A 10,622-nucleotide genomic window follows, 5' to 3' on the forward strand; every position below is an offset into this window, starting at 1 on the left:
TATTATAAAGTAGTCCCTTCAAATTGCGACCGCTTTACCGTACACCGGTAATATTGAATACAGCAAATTCATCCGCCTTCGAAACGGCCGCCATCTTTTTTCCAGTTGTAAATATTTTGGTACATCACAGAAATCCGAAAACATCGGCCAGGTTTGAAGGCAGAAAAGACAATAAGTATTAAAAGCTTATACTTCATACATCTCTGGAATGGCCGATACTGACAAATTAAATATAGACAGCATAATTGCAAGGCTTTTAGAGGGTAAGTGCAAATCAAAATTGCTTTGTCCTTGTTTGTAAAAGACGATATCTGTCTTTCAAGTTTTGGAAGACCAAATTGAATTGAAATATAGATGTATCCTCTAAAACATATAATTAATCATATCCATTTTAAAGAAAGGTTCTGCACTGAAGATTTTCAATATTAGAAGCTTCAGATCCCTTACATTGATAAATTAAATGAATGATATTTGACGTTTCAATTGGAAGTGTCAGATTTTGGGGATTTTGAAGGAATAACAAGCATAAAAAGAAACCTCAGTATTTTTAATGAAAAGTGAACCACTTGTTGTATATGTATCAGTCATTTAACTCTCATAAATACCTCTCGGTTAAAATTCTTAAGTTACCTACAGTAACACATAGGGAATAAGTTTGAGTAGAGAAATATTAAAATCTATATTTTAATCTTTTATAATTAATTATTTCAATTAATATATATCTTTTTATGTTTCATGTGACATTTTTAACAAATTGTAGCTAACAAACCTAGCTTAGATTCAACTGCAAGGGAAGGACAAAAGCCCAAGCGTCCAAATAGGAGGCTTCTAACCGTAAAAATGACGGGGCGGATTTAACCCCTCCTGTAAACATGAGAGGACTGTTCTTGCATGGAGAGTTGGGAATTTAACTTGCGAATGGCACCCAAAGTAAACCACCACTTGGCATCAGACTGAAAAAAAGGAGAATTTCTTCCTTCCAAAGTCTCTCAATCGTGTTTGCAATGAATGCTGCAGATAGCTTCTGTCTAATTGACATCCAATAAGCACTGAAAGGAAGGGAGTTTGACAATTCAGCAGTGTACGGAATTCGGAAACGAATCCACTTGCCTGGTTGAGCTACCAGATTCAGGCTTCGTAATTAGCACTCGCCCGATCGTCCTGGCGAGTAAATATTAATTTCAGGCGACTAAAAATCCAATTATGCACGCCTGTCTGGCGAGTAGAATTTCCTATCGTGAAATTCATTATAGTAGTGTTCAACCGCGCACTTTTTGTCACGTCACTACTGTTTCTTGGCTTACTTCCGTTAGCAATGTAAAGCGAGTAATTTATTTGTAATCAACTTTGTTTATGTTCCGTTTTCCATTGTCCATTTACCTTCAGCATTAAAGATATGAAAAAAACCCATCAAAATTTGAAATATTTATTCGGGCTAGTAAAGTTGGTTTTGGGCCAGTAACTTCTCAAATGTTACCGAATGGCCAGTAACTTCAAAATGTTAATTTCAAAGATTGCAGATTAGAATATTCACTAGCCTGAAAGACATTTCCCTAACTTGATTCATTCGTACAAAACAGTTGTTTATATTTGCCACTGAAAATATGGTTGCACAGTCGATGTTCCTGTGAAATATTGGCAGCCTGAAGAAAAATTTGGTAGTCACAGGCTATCAGTCTACTGCTAATTTTGAACACAGAGTCAGTAAGACAGTCAAAGTTTAGCAATCTAATAAATTTTGTGTTTCTTTGTCCTATTTTCCGACATTTCATATTAAAAAATTGTGCATGTATGTGCTAATTTACTTTTCTTGTTTCAGAAGGGGTTGTGTTGAATTAAAGATAGAAATTGTCACAAGGTTTCATTTTGCAGCCAGTTTTCCAAGCTATAGGTTACATGAAATGTAATGATAACAAAATGCATCATTCATATTCTGGACAATTGACATTTTAAGCATATATTCACTGTCTGCACATGATGTTAATTGTGATTCTTTCCTTTTTAGAAAAAAATTAATACAATTGTAAATTTCAGTTCGTGGTACTCGACCTGGCAAAAATGTACAGCTGACAGAATCTGAGATTAGAGGGCTGTGTCTCAAGTCAAGGGAACTGTTCCTGAGTCAGCCTATTCTCCTGGAATTAGAAGCACCTCTTAAAATATGTGGTATGCATGGAAATATCTTCTATTTTCTGTTATGCTTAATATGTAATTGGAATGACAGCAGTTGAAATTGACATTTAGCCAAATAGCAAAAAAAAAAATAAAGAATAATTTCTCTTAGCTATTGGGCCAGTAAAAGAGAAAATTGTCAAGTTATTAGCCTGATTGGTTTGTAAATTTTAATGCTAATTGCTATTTATGACCGAAATTAACAAAAGGCACAAGACTGAAAGGAAATGTCTCTTTATAGTTGCTATCAAGACTATAAAGCAAGACTTATAATTCTTGATATAATAAAAAAGGGATATGATAAGCTACAGGGCCCTCGATCAACCAAATCTGCGGCCGATATTCGGCCGCAGTCCCCCACCGAAATAGTATGTTTTTTTCCCCCCTAACAGAGATAAAAATTCCCCCTCAAAACATATAAAGTGTGAAAGAGAAAAATTAAAACTAACGTTGTTTTTGAAAATTAAAATCCATCTATTTGACGTCTATTTTGTAAGCGGAATATCGTACAGTACATGTCTGCACGTTTCCGTTTGTTTTTTTCCCCAAAATCTACCGTCACATATTGGCTTTTCATCCTGTAAAAATGCTAAAATTTCAACAGAAATATGCAGAAGAAAATCACAATTCCCATCAACAATTTGATTTCAAATTGTTTATTCATGAAATCATTTTTTTTGTCTTCAAAATGTTACATCAACCACGGTAAATTTTGCCGTGAATTACAAACTTGTAAGTTTTGTTTTCATGATACTTTATTAAATAACTGATGAAAAACGATCTTATAATAAACAATCAATTTAATTTTATATAATTTACATCAGAAACAACTAGAATTGTGGATGTGTAAACAGAAAACAAACAAATTTTCATTTGTCACATATTTTCGCGAGGCCGATTTTTACGAATGTTTTACCTGGGACATTTTTTTATGTCCCAGGTTTTACAAAGTCAAGAAAAGGAAGCTTTGTCTTATTAAAAGGTGTGTTAGAACACTAGAAATGTAGTGTATGAATAGAATTTACTTTAGGTCCATGTATTGTTCATATTAGTGGAAATGGAGACATTTGTCTGGATGTGTTTCTAAATGATTAGGGGGGGGGGGGGATCATAAAGAAAGCTAAGCAGCATAAAGATCTGATGGTGTAAGGTGTTAAAAACTTTTCTTCAAATCTTATCAATCACTTCTGAACAGTTTAGTGTTACCTATTATGGATTTTTTACATGTAAATAAAAACAGCTGATATTTAAATAAGTGTACTTGATAATAAAAGAAAAGAGAAAAATTCCCCCCATACACTAAAATTCCCCCTGCTGAGGGTAGCGAACCGCTTCCCCCAAATTGGATTGAGGGCCCTGAGCTACATGTACTATATCTTATATTTCATTGTATGAAACAGTTAAAATTAGAACATTCAAACTACTTGAAGCTGATTCAATAATAAAGTTATACTAATGTATGAATGTTTTTTTTTCATAGGGTAAAATTGTTAAATTATATTAATAAATATAATTATAATTTAAAGAAACATGTTCTTATTTCAGGTGATATACATGGACAGTACTATGATTTATTAAGATTGTTCGAGTATGGTGGCTTCCCTCCAGAGAGCAATTACCTATTTCTCGGGGACTATGTGGACAGAGGAAAGCAATCTCTGGAAACAATCTGTCTTCTGTTAGCTTACAAGATCAAATACCCAGAAAACTTTTTCTTACTCAGGGGCAATCATGAATGTGCCAGTATTAACAGAATATATGGCTTTTATGATGAATGTAAGTAAAGATCATTTCATTGTTTGTTGTCTATACCATCTAGCCTGTGTGGCTGATATGTTGCCTTAAATGGTTAAGGTTTAGGCATCACATTTGCAGCCACCATGTATCCCTGCATGATTTTATGAGTTGGCTAAATGGGTTTGAAATACTGCAGTCTATTTATCCCGGGGTTGGTTAAAACCCAACAAAACAAGCAGAAGATTGTTAGTTCTACCAGTGTTCTTTCCAATGCCTGAAATAACAGAGTTGTGACATTGGTCATCCTCCATCAGTAAAAGCTTTGTCAACATTTAACTTGAAATTAAACAAACCAAACAAAATTTATATATCCTATTAAACTTGTTCTATTGCCGTTTTGCTTTTATTTTGTTAAATGAATTCAAAATCTTATTGATAAGTTGATGTGTGATGTACTTTTTTGATTAAACAAATTGTCAAAAGATACTGACGTTAAAGAAAGAACATAAAACAGTGCCTGATATTTGATAAGAAAGTTATTAAAAAATCATCTGCGTCCACTTTGTATTTTGCTTGACAGGTGATGTTGAATGATCTGACAACTTAAATACATCTGAAGTGTTATTTAAGACATTTAATTACGTCTAATATAACTAGATTGTTGTAGTGAAAATGATCAAAAATAAATTATCCATTATCAAAGGTATTCAGAATTATTTCAAATCTTTAAGGAGAGGTTATTTAAACTTCTAAAGGAACTACTTTTGTATTTTCTTAGGTAAACGAAGATACAACATCAAACTGTGGAAAACATTCACAGATTGTTTCAACTGTTTACCCATCGCAGCCATTATAGATGAAAAAATTTTCTGTTGTCACGGAGGTCTGAGTCCCGACCTTCAGTCTATGGAACAGATCAGGCGTATCATGCGACCAACAGACGTACCAGATCAAGGTCTTCTGTGCGATTTGTTGTGGTCAGATCCAGACAAGGAAACGATGGGCTGGGGAGAAAATGACAGAGGAGTATCGTTTACATTCGGTGCAGAAGTAGTGGCCAAATTCCTTCACAAACACGATCTGGATCTTATATGTAGGGCACATCAAGTAAGACTTGCACTAAATAACTAGTGCTTATTTACTTTGTTTTCTGCGCTTTGGAAGATGTTACATTTTAGAGTCACCAAGGAGCAGATTATCTTTACATTTTTGTGTATAAAGCATTTCATGCCAGTGTGACTGGGTTAGAAATTTATGAAGGTTCTTTAAAATGACATAATGCCCAGCGGCCAGCCAGGGGTATATAGTGAGTGGACAATTGAAAATCGATTATCTTTTTGCTTAGTTTCTTCAATTTTATTTACATTACACTAAATAAATAACTCGCATAACCCAAGGATATTTCTGTAAGTATCCATCAAATTTACCTGTAACATTCATTTTATAAAATGAGTCTATTTCTATTGTAGGCAAATTTATATTTTATCCGTAACATATTCCTATATCAACTGTTGGTCAATCACTGTTACAGTCATTCTTTTGAAATATCTGGTCAATTCAGGTCATCTTGAAAATGAGCATAATGTCACTTAAGTGCCTGCACATTAATTTATAGTAACAATGCATCAAAATTGATAAAATGCATTAATTAGAATGCATTTGCTGCCTAATGTTTGTTAGGTATTATTTTAAAGGCACATCTATAAATTGTTGCTCTGAGCCTCATTCACAAGAGAAAGTGGATGGGAGGACATAACAATACTGAGTTTAGATAAAGTATCTTTTTAGCTCACCTGAGCATGCTCAGGGTGAACTTTTAGGATCGATGATTGTCCGTCGGCCGTCGTTCATTCACATTTAGTTGTTAACACTCTAGCGGTCGCATTTTTGCCTCAATCATCATCAAACTTGGTCAGGATGCTTATCTAGTTGATAGCTCGGATGAGTTCGAACATGGGTCATCTCAAATGAAAAACTAGGTCACCAGAGCTAAAAATAGAAAAACCTTGTTAAAACTCTAGTGGTCACATTTTTGACTCAATCATCATCAAACTTGGTCAGGATGCTTGTCTAGGTGATAGCTCGAATGAGTTCGAACATGGGTCATCTCGGATGAAAAACTAGGTCACCAGAGCTAAAAATAGAAAAACCTTGTTAACACTCTTGTGGTCACATTGCATCAATCATCATCAAACTTTGTCAGGATGCTTGTCTAGGTGATAGCTCAGAAGAGTTCGAACATGGGTCATCTCAGATGAAAAACTAGGTCACCTGAGCTAAAAATAGAAAAACCTTATTAACACTCTAGTGGTCACATTTTTGCATCAATCATCATCAAACTTAGTCAGGATGCTTGTCTAGGTGATAGCTTGGATGAGTTCGAACATGGGTCATCTCGGATGAAAAACTAGGTCACCAGAGCTAAAAATAGAAAAACCTTGTTAACACTCTAGCGGTCACATTTTTGCCTCAATCATTATCAAACTTGGTCAGGATGCTTGTTTAGGTGATAGCTGGGATGAGTTCGAACTTGGGTCATCTCGGATGAAAAACTAGGTCACCTGAGCTAAAAATAGAAAAACCTTGTTAACACTTTAGCGGTCACATTTTTGCCACAATCTTTATCAAACTTGGTCAGGATGCTTGTTTAGGTGATAGCTTGGATGAGTTCGAACATGGGTCATCTCGGATGAAAAACTAGGTCACCAGAGCTAAAAATAGAAAAACCTTGTTAACACTCTAGCGGTCACATTTTTGCCTCAATCATTATCAAACTTGGTCAGGATGCTTGTTTAGGTGATAGCTGGGATGAGTTCAAACTTGGGTCATCTCGGATGAAAAACTAGGTCACCTGAGCTAAAAATAGAAAAAACCTTGTTAACACTCGAGCGGTCACATTTTTGCCTCAATCATCATCAAACTTGGTCAGGATGCTTGTCTAGGTGATAGCTTGGATGAGTTCGAACATGGGTCATCTCGGATGAAAAACAAAGTCAGCGGAGCTAAAAATAGAAAAACTTGTTAACACTTTAGTGGTCACAATTTTGACTCTATTGTCATCAAACTTGGTCAGGAAACTTGTCTAGGTAATTGCTCGGATTATTTCGAACATGGGTCATCTCGGATGAACAACTAGGTCACAGGAGGTAAAAATAGAAAAATCTTGTTAATACTAGTGGCTACTGTTTTGCTCCAAATATCCTGTAAATTGGTCTGAAAGTTTGTTTTGATGATTTCTAAGTCAAGTTCGAACATTGGTCATCTCTGATGAAAAACTAGGTCACATTGCCCAAATATGGAAAAACCTTGTTAACACTGTAGTGGTCACATTTTTGACTCACCTGTCATGAAACTTGGTCAGAATGCTTGTCTAGGTAATTGTTCGGATGAGTTTGATGGGTCAGGTGAGTGATCTAGGGCCATCATGGCCCTCTTGTTAGAGGAAGTTACTAAAATCAGGGATTTTTTTCACAGTTTGGGAAAGCAGCCCTGCCCTTAATTTTGGGGGAAAATTACACAGTATTTTTGCAGAAGTGGAAGGAAAAAATTATTTTTTCTTTGGGAAAGCAGCCCTGTAACAGCCCCTGCTATAGACGAAAACAGCGCCGTATTTATTCATTATTTGTTTTATGTTTCAGGTAGTAGAAGATGGTTATGAATTCTTTGCTAAGCGTCAACTTGTAACGTTATTCTCTGCCCCAAATTACTGTGGTGAATTTGACAATGCAGGTGCTATGATGAGTGTAGATGAAACGCTTATGTGCTCATTCCAGGTTAGTTCAAAAACATGAAATTTTTTTACTTTTATCTTTAACTTGGTTAAAATGAGTCATAATATGTAAATGTGGATTAAGAATTAAATATAAGGAGGTTTTTGTTTTTGCTTATTTAAGAAAATAAAATCCAATTTTACAGAGCTTTAGATAAGATGCATATTTATGCATTTAAAATAATGAAATACACCTCAAAAATTTTACTTCGGATGTACCAATACCCATCGAAAACATTGGGTATGCATTTAACTATTTAAATGGCATAACTGGTCAAATTTTACTTTCTTGTTAAATATATTTGACTATTTCAGAAAAGGCAAACCTTTTTTATTAGTTCACTATTTTCATTTTTAACTTGATGCGACTGCTAATGCAAGTTCAGTCTTGTGAAAAATGTGACTAGCATTCTCTTTAAGGAGGAGAGTAGGGTTATCCTTAAAATGTAGTAGGGGCACTGTACCAAAACTGGACTAGATGAAGTGCATCTGTTACTTTTTTACCCTATTAATACTATATTATGAAATTTTAACGATCATATTTAAGAAGATGTTTGTAAACATTGTGCTCATGGTACATTACAGATCTTAAAACCAGCAGACAAGAAAAAATTCCCATATGGAGGCTTGAACGCAGGACGTCCTGTCACACCACCTCGAGGGACTGCTAAGGGGGGGAAAGGCAAAATGTAAAAAATAAAAGGGATAATTGAGATTAGAGTGTGTTGACGAAAAAATAGTGCATCAGTTAGACACATGCAAAATGGTTGGACTCAGAGAAAAAGTGGATTTGGACAAACACTGTGTGATCAATTGAGGAATAAACGTGGAAAAATGGTCTGGTCCATTCATAGAAGAGCTGTAGAAAAAGTGACAATTTTAAAATTAAATGTTCTGTGTGTGTGTATATATATTACATTATATTAAGACTGACCCATTTTGCAGCTGTTTTATGAGTGGATTTCAAAGTTGTTAATTTTACAAGTGTGTACATACTTGGTGAGACCTACAATGAAATGAATGTATTGGTGTTATTTTTTTGTGTGACAGAAGTTTGTAAAACTGACATTTGTAAATTTTCTCACTAAAAAAAATCATGGATGTTTTTTTTTTGTTATTTTGATATTGAAAACTACAAAGCCCTTGCATTAATAAGTATATTACTTACTTGAAACTTCCCTGTTGACTTGCAGGGAAGATTTCCCTCTCCACTTTGTGTCAAAAGTTGATCATATCATTTGAAAGGCTAGTCACAGAGTATTAACATAATTCATACCTCTGAATTTTTTTCTTTTCATCATATCTCTACTCGAGAAATTTGATCATTCAGAAAAGTATAGCTTAGGTGTTGCGCTGACGAAAGCTGTAACAGTTTGTAATATATATATGTATGTATTATATCATCAAGACATATAAATTTACTGAGACATTTCATTATTATATTTATAACCGTTCTGTTAGTTTCTTATTTGACTTGAGTAAGTTGTGCTACCATGTTTTGTGGTGAAATATTACATAAAAATCAAAAAAATTTAGCTGTAATTCTCAAAGACCGTGTAATGAAAGTGTAGCAGTGAATTTATTTGATCTTGCTCTCATTTTTGTACTATAATTACTGTGATACACACACTGTTTTGCTGGTTTGTTTAAACTTACAAAATTCACATTTTTGAACCTTCAAAAATGCCAATTCAATGACATTGCCCACCTGGAAAGTACAAATGTAGTGAATTAATATCTATTTTCAAGATGTTCACATGTTGGTTGATTATATGGTCTTGACTCTTTAAATAACGTCTCTACTGTATTTGAAGTTTAGATTATTTGTACATTTTAAGCTGTAAATGATCAAAATGTTGGTGATTTTAGAAAGCAGAATAGTGCTGTGCTTTTTGCTAAAGAAGTCTTGTGTCAATAACTTTACAAGAAAAATTATCGGCCATTTTAGTACACTTTCTGTATATTAAGAAATAGAAATTATGCTTTTCAGACTTGAGAAGTTTAATAAGTTATGTATCCCTCTTTACTCTAGGTCAAGTACTTTCTTGTTTATAGTTTTAGTATTTTGTTATTTCCTCCCCAACTGGAAAAAAGGTGGCCAGCCGAACTATAAAACCAAGAATTGGATGCCAGAAAATGGTATACAGAACTGTTTTTATCTGAGCAGGAATTTGATTATTGTACATAACATTTGTGACATAAATTTGTGACATAACTTAGTATTTGTAGTTTTTTCTGTGTACATTGTATATTTGTTGTAAGATAAAAGCGTAATAAGGTAGGAGAAATCTCGTAGAAAAACGTGTAAGAGACCACTCATAGACTTAATATTGAAGTATTATATTGAAAGTGAGATGAAAAGTAATCATTAAGTAGTCAATAGGAAAATATAGATGTTTTTTTTTATATTGAAATGACAAAAAGTAAATAAAAATTACTGATTTTAGAAACTTTTTACCCTTTCTCATGTTAAGTTTTAAGTATTTACTAACTTGAATAGATAAAAAAAAATGAAATTGATTCATAATGCCATTCTGTTTTTAAAGAAATAATGTTAGTAAATACTGAACAGGACTAACTATACTGTAGAAATGTGACGAATATCTGCATTGTGTTTTATAATAAATCACACTATTATGTAAACCAGCAGACAGGCCTTTGTTATATAACTTGAAAAGGGAGTCCAGTCTTATTATAAACAACATTCTATCGGTCAACATCAAGTGAAGATTTGATTTTGACCAATGAAAAAAGCTGTATTATATAGGCTGGTTTTCGGTCTTACGGTTTATAAGCTTGAGCCCAGCATACAGATAAGAGAATTTTGTACAGTTTTAACATTATTTGTATCACGTCTTAACTAGTGTTTGTGAATGTTTCTAGTAGATTCTCTCTGTTTATTTAAATATGAACTGGCAAATAAAGCGAATAGATATTTTTATAA

General features: G+C 33.8%; 1 protein-coding gene across 1 annotated transcript; it reads left to right on the forward strand.

The window, feature by feature from the left end:
- Nucleotides 1-67: 67 nt before the first annotated feature.
- On the forward strand, nt 68-10,622 carry LOC132753348 (serine/threonine-protein phosphatase alpha-2 isoform). Its single transcript, XM_060743800.1, has 6 exons — nt 68-263; nt 2,035-2,166; nt 3,718-3,948; nt 4,688-5,016; nt 7,548-7,682; nt 8,264-10,622. Exons 1-6 carry the CDS (start codon nt 209-211, stop codon nt 8,369-8,371), a joined length of 990 nt encoding a protein of 329 aa, XP_060599783.1. The 5' UTR covers nt 68-208; the 3' UTR covers nt 8,372-10,622.

This window comes from Ruditapes philippinarum, unplaced genomic scaffold (genome assembly GCF_026571515.1).
Source record: "Ruditapes philippinarum isolate M1 unplaced genomic scaffold, ASM2657151v2 ctg2047_1_1_1_1, whole genome shotgun sequence".
Taxonomy (NCBI): domain Eukaryota; kingdom Metazoa; phylum Mollusca; class Bivalvia; order Venerida; family Veneridae; genus Ruditapes; species Ruditapes philippinarum.

Excerpts from the sequence above, each read along its gene's own strand:
- LOC132753348 (XM_060743800.1), top strand. The coding sequence starts at position 209 with ATGGCCGATACTGACAAATTAAATATAGACAGCATAATTGCAAGGCTT. Across the intron at positions 5,017-7,547 it reads TTATATGTAGGGCACATCAA|GTAGTAGAAGATGGTTATGA; the intron begins GTAAGACTTGCA and ends TTTATGTTTCAG. Across the intron at positions 7,683-8,263 it reads CGCTTATGTGCTCATTCCAG|ATCTTAAAACCAGCAGACAA; the intron begins GTTAGTTCAAAA and ends GGTACATTACAG.